This window comes from Oreochromis aureus, linkage group 17 (genome assembly GCF_013358895.1).
Source record: "Oreochromis aureus strain Israel breed Guangdong linkage group 17, ZZ_aureus, whole genome shotgun sequence".
In the NCBI taxonomy this organism is placed as follows: Eukaryota; Metazoa; Chordata; class Actinopteri; order Cichliformes; family Cichlidae; genus Oreochromis; species Oreochromis aureus.
Genome location: NC_052958.1, coordinates 34640561 through 34663886, shown reverse-complemented (window position 1 = coordinate 34663886; position 23326 = coordinate 34640561). Strand labels below are relative to the sequence as shown.

At 40.4% G+C, this 23326-nt stretch overlaps 1 protein-coding gene across 2 annotated transcripts in view; it reads right to left on the bottom strand.

Annotated features, from left to right (window-relative positions):
- raver2 (ribonucleoprotein, PTB-binding 2) overlaps positions 1-23326 on the bottom strand; it is a 100063-nt gene that overhangs the window by 31866 nt on the left and 44871 nt on the right. For both annotated transcript variants that reach the window (XM_039601120.1, XM_031760226.2), the window contains 2 exons: positions 16329-16636; positions 14872-15036 (listed from right to left, as the gene is read on the bottom strand). In XM_039601120.1, the coding sequence (XP_039457054.1) occupies positions 14872-15036; positions 16329-16636 (473 nt within the window). The remainder of the gene's footprint in view (positions 1-14871; positions 15037-16328; positions 16637-23326) is intronic.

Here is a 23326-nt window from a genome sequence, read left to right as displayed (position 1 = left end):
GGGCCTTTTTCAACATATAAACTTGATAGAGCATTATTATCACACATTTATGGTCAGCGGTCAATAAAGACATGTCTCAGTGCTAGAGTGTACTGCTGACAAAGACTGACTCCTCTGTCAAGAAGGCCGAGTCATTTCCATCTTCTGAGCTCAAGCTAAATAATGCAGGCAGGCTAATAGCTTATAGCTAATGGACTTTATCAGATAATGACTATGTCCACAAAGTAATGGCTTGTGGTTAAAACATACCACTTAACGTATTGTTAGCACTGGTTCGATTCATATGAAATACAGCAGGAATAAAAAGCACAGGAACTCAACTTAACTTCTCTCACATTTTAAAGGATGTGTGAACTGTTAGAGACCATCTGAAGGTTTGGTTTGTTAATTGCAACGTCACTTGCACCATCGCTGCTAAAGGTGCACAATTAGACACCAAAAAGGGTTTTTTAAAATGAATTCATCTTCATTCCAGACAGGCACAAACAAAGAGAATTTTGTGGCACTGTTGGAAGTTACATGCAGTGTTACTTGTAGTGTCTACAAAATATAAACAGCTGTGTTAAAAAAATCTGCATATTCATAAACTCTGGATATTTCAGCCAAAGAGAAAAGCATATCTAATTTCAGGAAGCTGCAACTATATAAATGAACACTTTTATCAAAAACCCTTATCTGATTTCCATGTGGTGAAAGGAAGGTGCACTTTTGCATCCATTCGGTACATATTGTGTGGTTTGCTCCCTCTGAAATGCAGCATTTGTGATAGACTTGGCCAATATCACACATGGCTCTGGCCACATCTCCCCACTACTTTAAGCCGCAACCAAGTGATCAGCCAACACATTACTGACCTTTTTACTCTGAAGAGTAAAGAAGGGGAAAATTGTGCAAAACAAAGCTGAAGAGCTATATTTGTGGTTCACTTTGCACACAAGGTCGCATAAGAGCGTGTGAGTCATGGAGGCTTTTATATCTTCAATCAACACAGTCTGTATCGCACAGGGCAAATGTAGCTTGAAAGGTGCAGATGCTGTGAAATACCAATCATGTAGCAAGCAAAACAGCAGACCAACGTGAATACTGGTCCTTAGCCATAGCGTGAGATTTGTCGTGTTAATCGTGGATTAACGTTATTTTGACCAAGTACTTTAATAGTACATCAGCGCAATGTTGTTAATGAGTGAAGTCAGCTTTGGTTTCTTTTGAGACAGTAGCATAACTGTGAGGTTGGAGTAATTTCTATGGAAGAAAAGTCTAGGGGAACAGAATCTGTGGGCATCTTTCTCACCCTCAACCGGTCGCAGCAGATAGCTGCTCCTCCCTGATCCTGGTTCTACCAGAGGTTTCTTCCTGTTTCTTATTTTCATTGTCGCCAAGTGCTTGTTGGGGTTTTCTCTCTATCATTGTAGGGTCTTTACCTTACAATCTAAAGTGCCTTAAGGAGACGGTTTCTGTCATTTGGTGCAATATAAATAAACCTGAATGAAATTTATTTCTGTCAGATATTGGTCAATTTCCTGGAGCAGTCCCTACCATAGGAAACAAAACCAAAAGTTCCCAACTTTGGGCCCAGTGGTGACACTGTGCTAATGCCAGCTTTGTCACATCAGCATCAGTCTTCTTTGAATTTTTATTTTTTGAATCTTTACTGGAAGCAGTTCTAGATGTGATACCAGCACCACACTGGTGGAAAAGGGCTGGCTACTCTCTTGTAATGTTGCAATAAACTCTGATCTTGAGGGTATGCAAGTCAATAAATCCCAAGTCCAAGTGACAAATTTCTAATGTGAGAGCAACGAATAAGTCCTTCAGGGTTAAACAAAGCAGAACGGGACAGAACCACAGAGACATTAATACGAATAATGATCAACAATCAGGCAGCAACAGCAGCGTGGAGCAGCAGGTGGTTTTAATGATACATGTTCGAAGGTAATTCTGTCCGTGAATTTGCTGCCTGAAATAATGCAATGTTAAATACAAGCAGAGCTGGGAAAGAACGAGGAAGAAGGATGATCAACAGAAAATTAGCACCTATAATTTCAACTAATTTGAATGCTCATTGATTCAATTATTCTCAACCAAATGGTTTGTACATTTGGATTTGTAGGTTTTCAGCTTGAAATTCTTAGAAACTGGATGTCTGGTTTTTTTTTTGTTGGGGGAGGGGGTGGGGGGGGGGGGGTTAGTATTTTCTGACATTTTAAGGTAAACTATTGTTTGAATACTAAAGAAAAACATTTTTAAGCCTATTTCACCTTCCAAAGCTAATAAAAGGAAAGCCCTTCAGAAAGTTTAGTTGAACATTAGGAAAACATGTTCAGCAATAAATTAAAAATAAAATACAATAAATTCAACTAAATGCAGCTTTTGCTAATGTTTTACCACTGTTCGCTAAGTGGTGAAGATATCTGAGATTTCTCAAGTCTCAGTTTTGACCTCTGAGGGCCAGCATATGAATCAAAGTACATGACTAAGGTCTACACAGAAAATAAACACTATGAATAAGTCTTCTGATGCCTCCACATGCAGCATAAAATCAGGGAGGTTATAAGAATTCATACACAAAAGACTTTCACATTTATGTGGGGAAATCAGAACCTTGATTATTTATTTTCATCTGCTGCAAACAACTAAGGCATTGGCTAAACTCAAAAGCGTTTTAAACTCTGCATTTACATTGCACATATGTATATACAGTACTGTGCAAAAGTTTTAGGCAGGTGTAAAAAAAAAAAAAATGCTGTATACAAAGAATTCTTTCTGAAATATAAATGGTTGTTTATTAGCCCCAAATGTATTCTGCAGCAGGACAACGACCCCAAACATACAGCCAAAGTCATCAGAAGTACTGGAAGTGATGTTATGGGCCCCACAGAGCCCTGATCTCAACATCATCGAGTGTGTCTGGGATTACACGAAGAGACAGAAGGATGTGATGAAGCGTACATCCACAGAAGATCTGTGGTTAGTTCTCCAAGATGTTTGGAACAACCTAAACCGCCGAGTTCCTTTGTTGTTGTAGTGTAGCCAGAAGAAGAATTGATGCTGTTTTGAAGGCAAAGGGTGGTCACACCAAATATTGAATGATTTAGATTCATTCACTGCATGTTGCTGAAATAAATAATTAACACTTCCATTTTTGTGCTGTATGTGAGTAGTTTATGTAATCATTCAATTTTTTCTTTCCTTTCTCTTTGTTGTAAAAATAAAGGTATTTTGAATCAGTGGAAAGCAAATGCATTTGTACTTTTTCAGCCCGAACACTGATGCCTGTTAGCTTCAACACTCAATCAAGTGGCCCCTCCACTTCCTCCCACCTCTCATTCATCTGCTGTTCCCTCCAGCCTGAACAGGAGGATGGAGAGATGGATGGCTGAATGAATGCGGGGAACACAAGAGGAATATGCACGTATGTGTGGAGGAGTAGGTCGATAGGCTATTATCATCAGCATATATTAAGCAAACTGTATGGAAATGACCGGAACCACTTTACCATTTGAGATATGGATGGACGGACGGATGGATGGAAGTGGGAGAGGGAGAGAGAGTGGGAGTGAGGAGGGAAAAGAAAGAAAGTAAGTGGGGGAGGAAGGGGACACAAAAGTGAGGCAGAAAACATCAGTGATTGATTAAGTGACTGATGGCTGGAGAGAATGAGGGGAGGTGGGCTGACAGAGAATGTGAGCCAGAAAAGACAGGAAGAAAAACACATAAAAACTTGCTAACCATTATTTTTTGTGGACACACACACACACGCACACACACACACACGCACACACAGACACAGTCGGGTATTCATATCTTGTGAATCTAATTCAGCGGTATCTTTTTTTGCGCCACGGACCAGTTCATGTCTGACAATATTTTCACGGACCGGCCTTTAAGGTGTCGTGGATAAATACAGCAAAATAAAAGCAGTACCAGTACCAAAAAAATGATTTATTCATAACACACGGGAAGAGACCCAGGGAAACCGAGTTAACGATAAAAACAATTAAAAACCCTGAAAATTATAAATTTCAAACTCATGGGGACCGGGATTTTGGTCCCCATAAGGGGTGTTGATCCCCACAAGTATAGTAAACTATAGTAAATTTTTGGTCCCCACAATGATATGAATACACACTCATACTCACACACACACACACGAGTGGAAGTGGAAGTGGGTAAACTGTGAAACAAACATTATATATCAAATTGAATTCTGTGAAAATGGCATTCAGACTGTCATCAACTTGTGTTTGTGTGCGCATTCGTGAGTAAGGATGCAAAGACTGAGTGAGCTTCACCCTTTATTTTTTTTCTCCATCTGCACTCACACAACAGAAGACTGGAATATATAAAACATTCAATCATTATTCGAATCTGCACAATTATGTAAATTTAAAATGGGCTTATGCGTACTGTAGCTGAGCCTTGTGGATGCCAGTTGTCATTTAGCTCTCTTTCTCTGTCTGTTTCCATGTGTACAGTCTCTTTAAAAACCCCAACTCCCCTCCAACAAAGACCATAATTTCTGGATCATGGTTTGAAGATTGAAATGTCCTCTTACTGCAGGAGTGTTCACATTAAGACTACTGGACAGAGAAAGACAAAAAAATGAAATATTTCTGATCTGATGTCAAGTTTCCCAGATTTTCCTTCAAAATTATGCTTTAAATGCCTTTGGATGACAAAAAAAAAAAAAAACAGATTTAAGATTGAAATTAGAAACTGTTCCCATTGCAATGATCCTTTTTTTTGTTTTTTCCTATCACATGTGGCTCTACCTTGTCCTCAAGGCGGACTTTGAGAACATTAAAGAGTAATTATATGAGCAAATTTAGCACTTCGTGCTTCATCCTCCAAATTATTCTTGATGCAAATCAAAAACAGATTGGCCCAGAAGAAACTCCTTCTCCTGCAATATGCAATTACCCTGTGCCAGTCTAATTAGCACATTTTTTTCCACACTTTGGCCAATAGGTAGTTATGTTTGAATAACAGATTATGCTAACCCACTGTACAAACTCAAGTCCAGGGAAAATATGGATTTGTGACTAAAAGCACAGTTTTCTTTGAGTGGTGCATAAAAGAATGCCAAACTGTGATGCTTAAGCCTTCAAATTTCACTCATGCATGCAATACGCTTAGAGTTTTCATCTTTATGTGTCAGAAATCATCATCAGTGCATGCACTGACATGTTTCTTTTTGATGCTGTTTGACTCACCAATCACTATTCGGTGCCCGGTTCAACTGCTTAATACAAATATCTAATCAGCCAATCACATGATCTTTCTTTTAAGCCACACATTGAAAATCTTATAAAAAAGTTCAGATTAAAAGTAAGGTGTGAAAAAACAATTTGTTGCTGCCACCTTCTTACATCACATTGATTATGGTGACATTATTTATTTGAGGGCTCCTGTTAGCTCTTTACAGATGTTGCATGCTGTTTATCATGGAGCGGTGAGATTCATCACAGGATGACCTCGTGTTTCTTCACTGTTCACATGCAGACTATTGCATTGGTATAGTCCAGGGGTCGGCAACCTGCGGCTCCGGAGCCGCATGCGGCTCTTTAGTCCTTATAGTGTGGCTCCGCGTGGTTTGGGAAAATAAATTAGAAGTATTTAGCTGAAGTGTATTTTGATTATGTTAGTTCTTTTTTTTTTTAACTTGTACTTCTAAATTGGAAGATTATTGTGATAGGCCCTAAATAAATATAAAAATAAAATTATATTCTATTATTTTTTTCATCCCTCAAAATAAGCGCCACACTCGCGGAAGACGGTGTACCCGCAGAAACGCTGTGCATTTATCGAGACTTTCGACACCAGGTAGGCCAATTATGGATCTGGATCCACATTATGTCAGCAGCTCCACCGTGAACTATGTTAAAAACAAACACCGCTCACGCCTCACAGATGACAGCTTACAGTCCTGCGTAAAGATGAAAGCCCCGATTTGCAGATGCTGTGCGCAGAGGTTCGGGACCAGAAGTCTTATTGTAAACATATCACGGCAGACCCGACGATGTTTGCATGAACACGCTTTTCAGCATCTCTTTATTGACCACGGTTGCTGTACGCATACAGCCGGCTGTAGCTTTTCAGCTCACAGCCTGACAACACAACAGCAGAGAGAGCACAGACGTTAAGGCGGCGAGGCGTGATTGTGGGTGCCGCTCAGGTGCGTCCAGCTCCCCTGCAGCGGCGCTGCAGACCACGCCCCGCCACACACATTAACCAGGTAAAATACATATTTAGGCAGAATTTTGCAAATATCTATTTTTCATCTTTTAGCACCATAGTGCTTTTTTCCAATTATTTTTTTAAAAGTCAGGTCAAGGCTCCAAAAGCTCAAAGGAGATATAAGGGAGGCGGCTCACAACAGTTTTTGTTTGCTACATGGATCATTTTAGTTCAGCTGGGTGTCTTTCCTTTTGTTAAATTTTTTTAAGAGTTCAAAATGTGTTAATTACATAAATAAAATGTAATTTTCTCTGTAGCACTTCATGGATTTTATAAGCAGCACACCTTAGTTGTTCACACAAAGCATAAAGGTAAAAAACAATATATACAGTGTTATCTTCATTTTAGATGTCAGAAAGTATTTGCGGCTCCCAGTGTTTTCTTTTGTGTGGAAACCGGGTCCAAATGGCTCTTTGGGTGTTAAAGGTCGCAGACCCCTGGTATAGTCTCATCTATATATCAATAATTGGCTCACTACCACTTCCTATATGTCACCTAAACAGAGTAATTACAGCCTCTGCTCACAAACCTTTAATACATTCACTCTTCCTACATAACATGCAGGACTTGGGAAAAAGGTATTTTCTTACAATGCTCCTTATACTTGGAACAAATTACAACAGGATTTGAAACTGTGCAGCTCAACTGAACTGAAGGGCTTTAAACTAATTTTAAGGACAACAGAGAAAGCATTACTGGATGTCTGTTCGTGTTCTTAATGTGTTATTGTTACTGTCTTTATTTTATTTTCAGGTGCAATTTTTTTGTATGAATTGTAACAACTACAGTATGTTTTAACATGTTGTAGTTTTGTGTGGATATTTAAAACAGGACGCTCTTAAAAATGAGACCTTGTGTCTCAATGAGACTTACCTGTATAAATAAAGGTGAAAATAAAAAACATGAGAGAAACTGAATTAGGCATGTAGATACACTCAAGATGACCTGCATGAAAGTTGATGTCAGACAGGCTGGTCTGAGTATCTCAGAAACAGCTGATCTACTGATCTACTTCCACACAACTATCTATAGGGGGAAAAAAGAAAAAGAAAAGAGAAAGAAATAGGAAAACACTCGAGTAAATGGCCGTTCTCTGGGTAAAAATGCCTTGTAGATGCCAGAAGTGAGAGGAGAATGCCCAACAGATGGTTTTGAGCGGACAGAAAGGTAACAGTAACTCAAAAACCCTTCATTACAACTAAGTTATGCAGAAAAGCATCTCTGAACCCACAACTGAACCTTGAAGCAGATGGGTTACAGCAGCAAAAACCACACCAGTTGCCCTTATGTCATTAACTGTAAGAACAGGGATGGGGTTCCCGAAAATGAACAACAGAAGACGGGAAACCCGTTGTCTGGTGTGGTGATTCTTGTTTTCTGCTATCAGATCCAGAGAGTAGGGTTAACACGACATGAAAGCATGGTTCCAACCTAGCCTTATATTAAGGCTAGTAGCGGTGGTATAATGGTGTGGGAGATAACTTTCGTAGCACACTTTGGGCCCTTTAGTATGAATTGAGCATTGTTTGCATTTCACAGCCTACCTGAGTCTTTCTGACCATGTGACCTTATGAGCAGTCTTCTGACGGCTGCTATCAGCAGGACAACGTACCACGTCACTGGTTCACTATACTCAAGTGGCCTCCACAGTTACTAGACCTCCAGTGGAGCACCTTTGGGATGTGGTGGAACAGGACATGTGTGCAAAGAATTAAGGTAGTTCTCAAGGCAAAAATGGGGTACAGCCTACAACTAGTAAGGCACACTAATAATGGGACTGGTAAGTGTATATTTAAATTACTACGTAACATACAACATATTCATGAGAAAAAAAGACACCATGTCTAAGCAAAATGATAAAAGGAATATAAATGCAATATGGCTGAAAATCACACTTATAGCATTTTGTTACATGAAGCACTCTCATCATATACTCAAACATTCCTTACTAGCCAGGGTTTTGACAGCATAATCAGGCATCTATGCTAAATGAGTCAAGCCAAAGTGCTGTGGCACTTGAGGCAACTTCAGTTTCAGCATAATTAACAGCAGCTGATGACTCTTTTTTTTTTTTCTTGTTCAGTACGACAGCAAATTTTCACAAAGATATGAAGCACTACAGGCTAAGTTTTCAAGTGGGAATTTACATGTAAAGGAATGCTGCTGATTGAGAACAGCATTTTAGCATTAGACATGTTGGATTTTATTTGTTAATTTTTTTTCCCCACAGGTCTTGAGCTGTATTATTGGTGCTTTGTGTAAATGTGTATAATAAGGTCCATTACAAAAAACACTCAATTCTAACCTAAAAAACTCATCATGCATCTTAAACAGCATATCCAACAGGAACCTAAAGTTCGTCCATATTCAGCACGGCAAAGTGAAAAACAAAATGTCGGGGGACCCGGACTGCCCTCTTGTTGCTACCCACAGACACGACAGACATCACACATGTTGTGAATGAGAGCGATTTATGATTGATTGTTAGCAAACACGTAGTCTGTTATGTGTTGTGACCAAGTCATGACACACATTTCTGACTCAAAAGATCTCTAAAACTTATTTAGATGTACACAGATATAATGCTTTGGTGCTTCCATGCTAATGGTTTTGTATTTTTATTCTGTTCTTAATGTTAAGCCCTTTGCTCAGCACTGTTTTGAAGCGCTTTATAAAAGAGTTGACTTGGCTGGCGGCTCTGCATTGAAGAAGCCTAGAGTGCAGAGAGTTTTGGCAGGAAATTCTTGCTCACTCATGTCTGTATCTCAACTTGCTGTGCTAAATCTTTTCAGTTTTATTTAATTTCATTATATGATGCCAGCTGAAAACTGGTTCATCATTATTCTTAATTTTTTTTTCCACTGATCTGCTGTGTTTTTTCTTATTCATTTAAACTTGTATTTACCGATATGTTGCATTACTAATATATTATAGATTTTTCTTTATTGACTTCTCAGATCATCAACGGGGAATAATACACAATCCACATCTGAGTGTGGTTATTTATATATCTATCAAGCGTCTGATCAGTGTAATATATGGGTTTTGATTAGATATCATGTCCATGTGATGTGACCATGTGACCAACAACATGTGATTCAAGACTACAACTTCATTATTATCTGATGAGGAGCAGAAGTGCTTGAACCGTTTCATCTACCAAAATCAGAATCAGAATACTTTAATAATCTCTGAAGAAATGATGTGGTTACAGTTGCTTCAAGACAACAACAGTAACAGACTGAACTAAATTAAATAATACAATATATAACAAAATATAAGAGATGGATATAATATACACAAATAGCTCAATTATAATTATAAATATCCAGAAAGGATGCAACAAAGAGGTAAAACTACAGAATGAGAGTTGCTGATTTTCTCAAGGTAAAGACTTCAATATTAACGAGAGAAGACCAATCATTTGGTGATGGTGGGGAAAAAGAACTCCCTTTTAACAGGAAGAGACTTCCAGCACAAAATGACTCATGGATGCGTAACCATCTGCAGTTTGGAGTTGGGATTGAGTGAAAAGAGAAGACAGGAAAAAAATCCCATTGCATTAACATGAGCCAATGGACTGCCTGGAATCACAGTATCATCAGTAAAAACAATTGGCTCAACATGAGAAACGGCAAATATGAATTTAAAGCGGATTCAAAGAATTAATGCTGTCAAGCTCAATACTGCAAAGACACCTTAAAAGCAATTTTTAAAAAAAGCAATTGCCTGTCTACTCTTAAATGATGTTACTATACATGTGACTGTGCATGTGTGTGCACGCACAGCTAGCAATCACTGTGTCCGACAGCTCTTGACCTCCAGTCGTGGTCCCCAGCAAAGCGATGCAGAATGCATCACTGGCAGGGCTCAGGCTCGGGGGAGCACCTGTCAGTTTGTTGGTTTGTGTGTGTGTGTGTGTGTGTGTGTGTGTGTGTGTGTGAGAGACAGTTTAAATGGTCACGTCAGTTGTCGGGACAGAGTGATGAGGTCAGGACAGCCCTGTCACAGCTGTCTTTGAAGAGAGGTACACGGCCTATCACAGTGACAGCTTTAAGTGCAAATGTCTTTATGACGAGTGCTGGACAACGTAGGGAGAGGTGGAGTTAATCTAAGTAAGCCTCCATTAAAAAAAAAAGAACGTTTGTGGTGAACTTCTGCTAAATCGAATGATTTCACAGATTTATGGTCACCTTTGTGTGCAGCAGGAAGACGTCACTGAATGAGATCATCTTTTCAAATAAAACTTTGAAACACCGCGTTTCACCAAAGGGGGTCAATAATCGTGTCAAGAATCTTATGATTGTACTTGGAAAGATTTAATTAGCTCTACAAAAGCGAGTGCCAGTGATTGAGAGAGTAAAAAAGTACATATTCAAAATCAGCAAAATTAGCTCTTTTTTTTTCTTCCTGTTGTACTAAATAAGGCAACTGTCTGGCTCCCGACAGCAAAAGAAAACTCATTATTTTCATTTCCCTCTCAAGCTCTTTCTGGTTGATTGTCAACAAAGTTGAAGGTGCCTTGGGGATTTTTCTTCTAAAAAGCAGAAAACAACAAAAAAGTTAAAAGTGGCCTAACAGCACAAGGAGTGCTCATATCCATCCTCATAAAGCACTTATCATGAAAGCTCAGATCCATGTTCAATGCTTTGCGGTTAACTTCTCAGCTTTTGTTCTCACATTGCTGCACATCACCACCATCTGTATCACTTATACACCACTGATAGTGCACACAGATTAGACCTGCTCATATATGCAACCACTAAACCAAGCTCAGTTTAAAACTCAACTGAGAACCTTTAAGTGGAGGCTGCATTTCCTAATTTTTATTTAACCTTCATTCTAATCCCATATCTACTCATACTCTCTTCACTTGGAGCTGATAAAAACATTGAGTTACTAGAATTTTAATCTAACTGACATCTTAGTTTTTTGTTGTTTTTTTTAAGTTAGCACTAGTGTGATGCTTTGCCTTGTCCGTACTCATCTAACACTGCTCTGAAGGAATTACTTTTTTGCAGCAACATTTATTTCAGCACTGCTTTAAACCATCCATCCATCAATCTTCTTAATCAAACTACTGGAAGTTATATCCTGACCTGAAAGAAAAATCAAAGCTCTTAAAACAGAACTTATCCACTCTTTGAAAGACATTTTTATGTAACATTTGTTCTTTTTTAGTCTCCTGCCTATAAATGTGAGTATTCCACTTGCTCTTAGTCATCATTATTACATCAATAGTTGCATATATGCCACCAGTCATCTTCCTTTGATTGGCATCGTACGCCTCTTCGCTATTTCACCTCATTGCTCCACGTCTCGCTGTCCCTCTATTAGGCCTGACACTGTCGGCTCTCCTCCTTCTCTCCATCCTCTCTCTAATAGTTCTGGCATTCTTAGCGCCGTCCTCCTTTACTCCCATCCCTCCTTACATTTCCAACCTGCTGTCCTTTCCTCTAATATGGTTGACATTCTTTACTTTCTCTTTCTTCCATTTCTCCTGGCTGACTCAGGCTAAAGTGCTGCCTGGAGGGCCCTTTCATGGGTAGCAGAATTATAACGCTCGGGGCCAAGGCCACAGGTTAAGTGCACTCCAAACAAAGAAAAAGTGACATAAGGGCTGAGTTCTACTTATGTGCACAGAGGAGGAGGACGGTTTATGCAAGGTGAACTGGAGCTGCTGGCAGTAAGGCATTAGGGAATCATCTTAAAGAAATAAATATGCAACAAACAAATGACCAACTCAGAACAGCTCCTCTTCTATTCTGCAGACAGCATTGATCTCTGACCTGTACGGAAACACATTTAGTATATTGATATTATTAAGTATTAATATCCATGTTATGTCTCTCTTGTAGAGAGCCTGGCTCTCTTGGCTCTTGATGGAGGTGGTCGCATCTTTCTCCCTGTCCCTCCCTTACCTTTCCTTACTTGGCTTCTTTTGTCCTTGTCTAATCTTGTCTAACTCTCAGAGAATCTCTCAGTCTTGTTCTCTATAATCAAAAAATTATGGATTTGATCAACTGGTCTCTTTTTCACCCTAAACCAAACCCAAACAACCACTAATTACATGCAGCCTTCCCTCACCAGCTGGAAGCTCCAGGGCGGAAGCTGGAACAACAAATTCTCCCAGATTACAAGACGGCGTATGACCCTATCCTCCTACTTCCTCAAGGTCACCTGCGATGGATTGGGGATTGTTGGGATTTTCCTTAAAACTGGGTGAAAGAGCACTCTCTCTCAAGTTGGATACAGGATACACACAGACATGCATGTACTCAGACACAGTTATACAACCCCCCCACCAAATGCATTCGATGCTTACTTCCACCTGATGCAGACAGGCGGGTCTGTGTCCACCGCCAGGGTTCGGCTGCAGGACCGGATGGCTGTTGTCTACATCGGCTCTCTCCCATAACCCCTCCCCTGTCACAAGTCGCGTGTTTTTTTATGTTGTTATGTTGTATGGTGTTAAGATTCATGTGCTTCATTGTGCTGAGGGGTTTTTTTCTGTTCTCAAACTGCTCTCCCATTAGGAGCTCAGTCTGGGTGGTTCTTATTTTTCCCTCCTCTTCCCGCATGTATTTGTGTATTTCATTGTTTTTCTTACCATCCTACCTCTCTCTGACCTGTCCTAGCAACATCATGTTTGTGCAATGTATGTACGGTCGGAAGGGGTCCTATTTCACTCTGTGTTCGTGTAACATTGCTAGTGACAATTAAACGGCTCAGTCTCAATCAATTATGCTACAGCCAAACAGGGAAAACCGTGGTTGGAGACTGCAGCATGACTAAAATTATTGCGACTGTGTACATGCAGTCTGCTTGTGATAATATGGCAATAAACTGCGATACAGGTGAAAACTGCACATCTGTTGATGAAAAAGTCACATTAACAACTTACAGTCAGAGTTTAGCCAGACTGATCACAACGTGCTGGCAATCTGTCCGCATTTATAGGTTGCCTACCACCAGGTGACCTGTGGAATCGCATGGTGACTGAAAGTGGTTGCTCAGGTATTGGGGATGTTGTAGGGTCAGTCTCTGGCCAATCACCTGCTCACCTCACCTGCTTTCAATTGGTTGCTGCATGTGAAATAACTGAAATGAATCACCGAGCAACCGCTGACATTTCTCAGTCAAACGGAGGTTGCTGTCCTATTTCTACTTTAGTGTGAATGAGCTATGATGCATAAGCAAGACTAGCTAGCTAGCAACAGGAGCCAGACTACCTACAGAGATTCTACAACCTTACCATGGTACCACACTAAAAGCTTTATCAGGCATCCAGCATGACTAAAGGCATGGCAATGTCTGTCAACCAGTGCATCATTTACTAAAATCTGGTAAAGAAACGCACAATCTAAGTATTGACTTTTCTTGTAACGTCACTACCAGGATGGCATCAGAGAACCAAACCTGCGTGGCATTCACAGCTAGGATTGTGAATGTGGAAAACATACCTGTTAAATGTTAAACAGTAAGATCACTGCATTTATTCACATTGCTGTGCCTCAGCAGACTATTACTAAACTACTAATATGACTGTAGACTCCAAGTCCCTGAATCCAGTCACTATAAGCAAAAAGGATGAAATAAAATTGCCAGTCAGGTTGCAGTTTCTATCCATGTGTGTTCTGACTCATATATCTCACAGTTCCTGAGGTTTAGAGTTAGAGAATATCACAGTAAGGTGACCTTATGACCATAAATAAACAAATAAAAGAAAGAACTCTTGGGTGTTCCGATATCTCTTTTGAATATTGAAACAGAGATATTATCCATACAGACAAATGGCAAACACAGAGGCCTAATACGTGCCCATCTCTGCCATAAGGAAAGAGATATAATAAATAAACTGTACCATCATTAACATTACACTAGCAAATAATAGCATGCACATTTACATATTTCTTTGCATCCTATTAGATGGTGCAGAGCGTTTCATAAGCTCTTATCCTGAAATATTCTGGTGCATACATGGTGAAATGCAATAATACAACTGCTCTCAAGCACATAATGTACTGTACATAAAAAAAAATGCTGAACTATAGGTCAAAGCCTGCTGGCTTTGCAACAGTGAAGCAACATGAGCTAAACACCCACAAAGCATCATGGGACTAGGATGATGTGGGTGTATTGATTTTTATGTGGGAGTGGGGCAGAGGGGTGGAGCTAAAACTGGAAATGCAGTAGATGACAGATACCGATTGAGTGAACTTTAAATGGGCATGTGGGGGAGGAGTGGATGTAATGGAGCAGGGCGAACGGAGCAAGTGAAAAAAAAGACAGATCAGAGTGGGATGGAAGGAGGGAGGGATGGTGTTGAGGGGTGGGGCCGGTATCACAGTTACCACACCTCACCATAGAGACGGTTGCTTAGTGATATGGCGAGGCTGACCAATAGCGATGCTGACCGCTAGAATTTTATGTCAGCAACTCTCACATGGAGGTATTTTTGTGATAAAGAGGTGTGTGTGTGTGTGTGTGTGTGTGTGTGTGTGTGAACAGAGTGTTTCATATGTCATAATGAAGTGCACATTCATCTGTAAAGTCCTTTCAGCTTCTGCACAATATTACAGTTTTACACTGAAACAGCAAAAATGCATAGCTTTCTGTGCACCGTGATCTCACCTGGCAGAAGACGGGTTTATACGTGTCGGAAAAGAGCTGGGTTAGCTCCTCAGAGTCACAGAGGTCCAGGGGCAGTCTGTCCACGCACAGACACTTGGAGTGTAGGTTTTCCTCCTGGCTCAGTTGGTTGACGTCCATCCACTGCACCATTAGCGAGCGATCCCCCTGCAACAAGCACCAGTGAGACACAGAGTCAGACAGTAAGGCAATGTTAGGTCCACTTATGTGCCAAGTGCATTTGGTGACACTATACTGCAAATTAAAAATGTTTGTATTGTACTCAATTTATCATGGTTACACTTTGTGCAGTTATCCCACAGAGAGTACAGCGCTGTTTGTACATGTCTACTTTACTTTCAATTGGAAAAAAAGAGCCTCTTTGTGTTTTTACAACATATTTCACCTGATTTGAAAAGCTGGGATCCGTGAATATCTTCCCAGCTTTACAGCAGTCACATATATAGCTCGCTTTTTTGTGTGTAATGTCTTGCTCTCTGCTGTGTCTGGGAGTAAAAGGGGTGAAACACCAGCTCAGAGAGTAATCTAATTCATTCAGCATCTGACTGATCCGCCTGTCTGGACACTTGAAATCGGTAGTGGGTTGCCAGGTCGTGGTGAAGGTGGTACAGACTGTGTTTAACCGACAATCTAGCAACTTGGTAAGATTAGAGGAACTAACCAAACATAGGCATGCGTGTATTCCAATTATTCATTAAAAAAATTGGGAGGACACCAGGAAATGTTCTCAAAATACAGAAGAAACTCAGGAAAAACTGGCATGTTGGCGAGTACTTTAAGATGCTCAGCTGGCGTCACGGGCACTTGCTAAACTCTGCAAAACATTAATGCGAGATACAGTCTGTGCTCTTGCCTCTGTAAGTGCTGGTTTGAAAGCCTGTCAGCCCTTGAGCTCTACTTCCATTTGCAGATTCTGATTCACTTTTCACAAATGTGAGGTCATAGATTGTATGCAATAAACAGATTCTGATGCACTTAAATTTAAGCGATTATGATTTCAGCATTTCTTCCCACAGATAATTTTAGCACTTGGACAAATTTTCTTTGTGTGTTTGTGTGTGCGTGTGCGTGTGTGAGTGTGGTTTGTTCAATTCATAAACTGAAACCAAACTCAAGCAGCAGGGCCTGCATTTTTACTGATTATGTTTTTTTCTCTTCTATTGCCAGTTTCCATCAACCTCAACAAATGGTGGTCGTCGATCGAAACAAGTTTCAGTCGAGCTTTGTCTACATAAACCATGCATAAAGTATATAAGACAAAAGAAATAAGCAGCCTGTGTTGTCTTGGCAACTAGTCTAATCCAGTATAATCAATCCCTTTGTTGAATATTCGATGTTTCAGTCCATGTAAAGAAGATGCTTTGTGGCCTAAGCTACTCCTTTCCCGTCTCATTACATGTACCTGCTGCAGTAGATTTTTAATACTTGCTCTGACATACCATTGGGCGGCCCAGGAGCTCCGAGCGGGCCCGTGAAGCAGAATCCTTCTTCATGTATTCAACAAACCCGTATCCTTTGGAGTGGCCCGTGAGCTCACTGTACACCAGGAAGGAGCGCTCGATGTTCCCATAGGAGCGCACCAGCTCCTCAAACTGCTGGGCGGTGAAGGTGTGGGGCAGGTTGGTGAGGCACAGCAGGGAGTCGGTGGGCTGCAGGGTGACGTTGATCAAACGCCCACGGACAGTGCTGTGGTGGAGGGAGCGGATGGCATCCTGAGCCTGGTCCCCGTTCAGCAAAGTCACAAAAGCTGGAGGAGGGGACATTATGGAGACGGCGACGAGGGGAAAAGACGGACGAGGAACAAGGACACACACAAAGAATAGGGATACACAGACACGGATGGACGGGAGGACCGGGACAAACACAAACATACATTTAAAGCGGACATTCAAAAAAACGTGCATAAAGAAGTTTGCGGGGGATGCGGGATGGAGACACACAGTCAAAGAACATGCTCAAAAGAACTCACATGAAAAGCAAAGAAAATGAGCGACAGGCCAAATGTGGCGGGGTTAAACAAAAGAAAGAAAAAAGGGGGGATGAAAGAGGAAATTTAGGCACAAACAACCAAAACCACAGACACACAGTCATAAAAGACAGACAGACGCACATACACAGAGAGAAAGACAACACATTAGCTAGAAAGCCAATAGGGAGGCACTATGTAGGGGTGGGGGACCCAATGTGACACACACACACGCACCCACACACACACCTCACCTCACTCTACTTAAAAACATCAACCTGATAAATGAGAGAACCAACAGCACTAACAAATGCAATATTAAAAGTAGAATTTAATGAGAATTAAAAAGATCTACCTGATAAAATATCAGCTGTTTTCAAAATAACTTGAAGCAACAGGAGTTCCGTGCACAGAGGTTGTCAGTGCTTTGTTATGTTATTTGGAGGAAGGAAGACGTATTAAAATCAGAGAAAGTGGCATGTCCTGAAAGTCTAATGAAATTTGAAGAGCTTTTTCTCTCCTATAAACTGTTCAACAGGGAGAAGAAAAAGACGTAATAAAGGCCATCACACACACATACGCACATATATATGGGTGTGTGTGTGTGTGTATGTGTGTATATATGTTTTCGGCTGATAGGGTAAATGTATCAAACATTAGAAACCTACAAAACGAGCGGTAAAGTGTTAATCAGCATTGGCACATGCACATCAGAACATAACACTGGCTCGAAAATCAGGTGCCAATACGTGTGTGTGTGTGTGTGTGTGTGTGTGTGTGTGTGTGTGAGTGAGAGAGAGAGAGAGAGGAAGCAAGAGAGAGAAAGAGAGAGAGACGAAATACAAAAGGCATAGTTAAAGGGAGGGTGAAAAAAATGAACCTCCAAAAACCAATTAAAGCCAGCATTATGTTAACTGATCTCAGGGGGACTGACTGCAAGGAGTGTGTGCTGCTATTTAACTTGTTTCCAAACGAGGGTGTTTCACTTGTGTATCCCACTGCAGATTGTTTATTGGCCTTGCAAAGGGAAGTGTTGATCGTAAATTAATAAATATTAAGTTATTCACATTTGAGAAGATGGGTTTGCTCATAGTAATATTAGCTTACTATTTTCACAAGTTTCTGACCAGTACTGCTGTACAAAAAACATAAAATACTAAAATAATAACACAAACTGATTTGAGTTAATAAAGCTTTGCGAATAGGACCATGCACTGTGATGCTAACAAACAACTTAGTCTAATCTGCCACATTTGAACTGAACTGCTTAACAGATGAAAAAAATAAATGCATGACATTTTTACTTTGCTCAAATGCACAAGGTATACCCCGTCTGGTGCAGCAGAATACAAGAACTGCACGACTTTGCACGCTGAGCCTCGGTCAAAGTTTGATTTAATCAAAATCCAACAAATACAGACAAGTGGGCTTTCCACTCTGAGCTCTTCACCTGGAGAAAAATACCACTGTGCCTCAGGAAAATCCTGCTTTGTTGATGCACTGCCACCCCTGCGGTCACGCACCTGTGTGACAACCTCTGGTCTTTTATCATAGCTCATCCTCACCAGCTGTGATCCTGACCCTCAATTCATGCACATGTTGTTCCTGAAATGGTGTCTTAAGAGCTTCATGATTGTACATCATTCACCGCCTTTATGTATAAACTGACTACTGATGGCAAAGCTACTGCTTGTTTTTTTTGTAAATACGGTCCTATTACATACATCTCCACTGTCGTCACACTGGTTGAAATGTGTTTCTGTTCATAGTTTCAAACTTAATCTTTTCTGCTTTCTTATTCCACTGGGATTGACCAGTACTGTGAAAATAAAATACAAATATAGAATATGTTAGTCATTCAGTCTACTAATATGTGATGGTTCAAATAATTAGAAATGAAAAACATTGGCAGTCCGAGTCTTATTTTCCCCACACATTTCAAACTACTATCCCCATTTGTACTGGTTTCTGAAGTATCCTTTTTAGGCTTTCTCCATAATAATCCTACATTATTTGAAGTGAAAGTCAAAGCCTGGCATCTGGTAATGTAGAGCATTAGCTGAGTATCACTTTTAGCCCTCGTCTCAAATTACTGGTGACAAGAAAGAATCCACATCCAGCCGAGCTGGTGTTGAAATGCAGCCCTGTTGAAGCAGCTGAAACCAAAAAGGCTCAAATATTAGAAGAATTCTACCTGTATTTAAATGATACAGGCTAAATCTAAGATAGAGGTCACAGTCCTGGATCTTTTTTTCTTATGTATATACAGCGAAATAAAAGCTAATCTAATGTCCTTCAATGTTTTAACCGTATTTGGTAACAAGGTCAACATTAAACCATGTTATCAGTTGTCAAAATCACAGATTAGGTCACTGTGAATGTTACCAGTGATTCAACATCAAGCTGAGGGTGAGCTGTGCTCCACTGGAATGTGTTGTTATGTTTTTACCACCAAAGCACAGTAGTTCTGTTCTCTGGTACAATTTTAAGTGTTAATCAGTGTAAAAACAAGTATGCAAATCTGTGCGCTTCTACAACATAAGTAAGGAAAAACCTGATTGTTTTTTGAGCCCTTCCAGACTTCAAACAGATCATTTACAACCTACACACCTAACTCTGCATAAATATACGCTGCTATTCAAGAGTTTCGGGAACTGCTTAGATTATTATCCATCATGCAGCACTGTCAGGGAGGCATCTGACTGGTCCCAAATTCATTTTGCAGCATGACAATAATTGCAAACGCACACACAGAGTCACAGAGAACTAACTTCTTACAACAAGAAAAACAAGAGCCCTGCAGCAGATGGTGGCCCCCACAGGGCCCCTGTTTCTACACCACCGAATCAGTGTGGGATTTCACGAAAAAAACGGAAGCAACGAAGTGTGGAAAGTTCCTCAAAATGTTTGGAACAACCTTGAATGACTACGTGCAATTCTACCTCAGAGAACTTGGACTGCTTTAGGGCCACAACACATACTAATCTACACCATCAACGTGTGCAATCTTTTAATGTCGTCAATTAAAGTAAGACAACAGATTACCGGCTACCGCTACGTATCTTTAGTCACCTTCAAAACAATTCAGGATCAAAAATAGCACAGCATAATGCCAAGTTTCGTGCCTGATCTTGAGTGCACAACAAGTAGTCTGGCTCCACAGGCAATGGAAAGTTCAAAGCTGGAGTTTAGGTACCAGGGCCACAAATCAGTGAGTGATTGTTTGTTCAATTATTCAAGTGAAAACACTGACAGCTGGTGTTTCTGCCACTCATCACAGGGAGCAAACGCTGACAAGAAAAAAAAAAAAAAAAATGGAATTACAAGTGGTTTGTGGTGCTAAAAAAAAAGGTTATTATCATTCACGTCTAAGTGATTACACAGTCAAAACTCACTACTTTTCTGTGGCTTTCTCAAACCATTCCTGTATTAGCATCTTCACCTTTAGTGTATGTTTCAAACAATCCTCCCGAGTTTAAATTTCAAGAAAACCTCACGATCCTCAGTGTTCACTCAATCAAAAACCTTGAGGTTTTTAGTGTCGTTTTAAATTAAGACACACTGTTGGCACTTAAGTACTGCGGCACTGGGGGAAATAAGTAGGAGTAAGTAGGTTTATCCTAACTGTAAAAGGTAAATTACAAAAACCCTCAATTTCATTTGCATTTCAGTGATGGAAATAGATACTTGATCATTTCCGTTAGGTGTCTTAAACAACAAAAAAATAAAGCTTTACCAAACCAGGATTCAGTTTATTTCATATGCACTATCAATGAGTGAACAGTGGGGAACAGCCCCAGAGCTACATGAGAGGATCACGGTAATGATTTCAAAGCAGCTGGTTAAACATTTGTAATACATCACGCTGTAACGGTCTGAAATCCTGCACTGCCTGCAAAGTTGCCCTGGTCAACAAAGCCCATGTTCAGGCACATGTGAAGCTAACCAGTGAACACCTGAAGGTTTCTGATAAGACTTAATGTGTTGTGGTTGAACGATGGGACATCAATCCACTCACTGCATTTGGGAGGACAAGAATCCTGACTATGACCTCCAAGAACACCACCCAAAACATCACACAGGGTGGTGCAATCATCAAACTGTTGGAATGTTTTTGTGCTAAAGGTACGGGATGACAACACGGCATTGAATGAAAGACACAGAAACAAACACAACAAGGTCATGGCGAGACCTAACCAATCTCTGGACCTTAATCCAATAGATGACCTATAGAGAGAAATTTAGCTTTATGTATCCAAGTCACAACGTAGAAAACTGGGATTCCAATATCTGCAGAGAGGAGCGGTCGAATATCCCTGCTGAGACCTGTGCAAAGCCTAACAGCTATGCCTGCCACAACACTTACTGCACCAAGTCCTAACAGCATGTATTCCAAGTAGATCAAATACTTTCCCTCACCAAAATGCAGATTTCATACATTAAGACAAAGTTAGTCATCCTTCATGAAAATTATTTTAAATTTAGGTTACATTGTTAAGTAATAAAAATGTAAATAAAACTAATTTTTCAGTGGACGACCCAAAGGCATTTACTTTGCTATATCATTCCTTTTGTACCACAGAAAAAGGAATTCCCACACTTACAAACATAACTCACCATCATTAATCAGAGTTGTTCCGTTTCAGCCAACTGGACTAGAACAACAATCTTCCTACAAAGGTGCAGTGTGTCAAATCTATTTATTGCATGCAAAGGCATCTCAGAGGTGGTGCAAAAACATCTGTAGTGCAGGACGCCCCCACTGACCTGCTCATGACTTCATCTTTCATCTCACATCAAAGCTACTGTAGGTACCTACATACTATCCTTCAGAAACAGGGCTAGGCACACAGAGATCAGACACAGTCTCGACAATTCTTTCATTCTTTACTTAAAAAACTCCAAATGCCACAAAACCATATGCAGGCATTCAGGATGGAGTTTATGTGCAGGCCGTGTGGGCACTGAAATCCGGAAAGAAAAAAAATTAGCCAAAAAGAACGCTGAAATGAGCAACATCTGCTCCACAGGCTTCTTTTTATTTATTTTTTCCAGAGAACATAACTGTAGTCAGATCTAATGCAAGGTCAGGATCATTCTCACGCATGAAAACAAAAATCTATCGCAACTTCTGTCCGTCTTTGTGTCTTCGTGAATCAGCCTGCCTGTATTCATCTTTCTCCCTCCACTGCATCGGTATCTCTATTGATCTCTGTGTATTGTCTTTTCTGAGCCTGTTCTTCCCACCTCGCTCCAGTCTGACTCCTGTATTTCTTCACACCTACTGTCTGTTTCTGGTTTTTTTGTTTTGGTCTCTCTCGCTCCTTCTCACCGAGCATCTCCGCTTCCATGCGCCTGTGTCCGACTTCAGATTCCTCCTCCACCCGAATCAATTTCCTCAAACCCCATCTAATACTCTTACACATACACACACACACACACACTCACACGCTCAGTAATGGATCTCTTGCACTGAGCTGAAAGCCTAATCTGGTTTTAACCCACTAAGTATGCTACCTAACATTAGGCATTAGGAGGAGATGGAGAGAATATGGTTGAGGTTTTATGCTAAAGCCCTCTCCCTCTCTTTCTATTGCCTTTAATGACACAGTGCAGTCTGACAAGCGGGGGCTGACGTCAAATTCTGCTCAATACTTTCTCCACCAGTGAAAGGGAGAACTCTAAGACTCCTAAATAGCTTAGAAAATAATCTTATAATTCACAGCGTGGCAATCACTGAGTGGGCTACCAAGTGAACCTTTGACAAAAACGAGAGAGCGAAAACATGAACAAAAAAAAAAAAAAAAAAAAAAAGAAAGAAAGAAATCACAAAAGCTCAACGTCTTAATTATGGGTCTCTTTTGAACATGTCGATTATTCCCTGTGTTCCAATGAAAGAGTGTGTATGGGCACAGGAAAAGAACAGAAATCTTCCATTGAAAATCACCTCGAAGGCTGCAATTCAGCTGCCACCTTCCCCCGATAAAGGAGCTAATTAGAAACAAGGGAGTTACGAGCGATGCAGCGGACCCCCCCTGAAAACACGAGGGGCCGGTTCTCGTGCTGTGTGCCAGGAGGTCCCGCCGTTTCATCTCGCCCCTGAGGCCAAGATAAAAGTCTCAGGTGGAGCGCGGAGTCTCAATAATAAACAGTTCAGTAGGTTGAAAGGAAAAGCTCCAGACTACGTTCAATCCACACGATCTTTGTGTAACACTGTGATTTTAGATAAATGGCTGCAAGTAACATCTACATTAAATAGTATCACAGTGGCTAAAAATGTATGAGTAATATATAGAATGTAATGGAAATGTTAACTTAAAGCAACATAACATATCGTATCATATAATGTAATATTGAACAATAACTACTGTTTCATCTTATTCACAACACTTCTGTTATCAGTACACATATGATCAGGGTTTTTTCGGCCTTTAGCCATGCCGCAAAGGAAACTTCACTAGCACTGTGGAG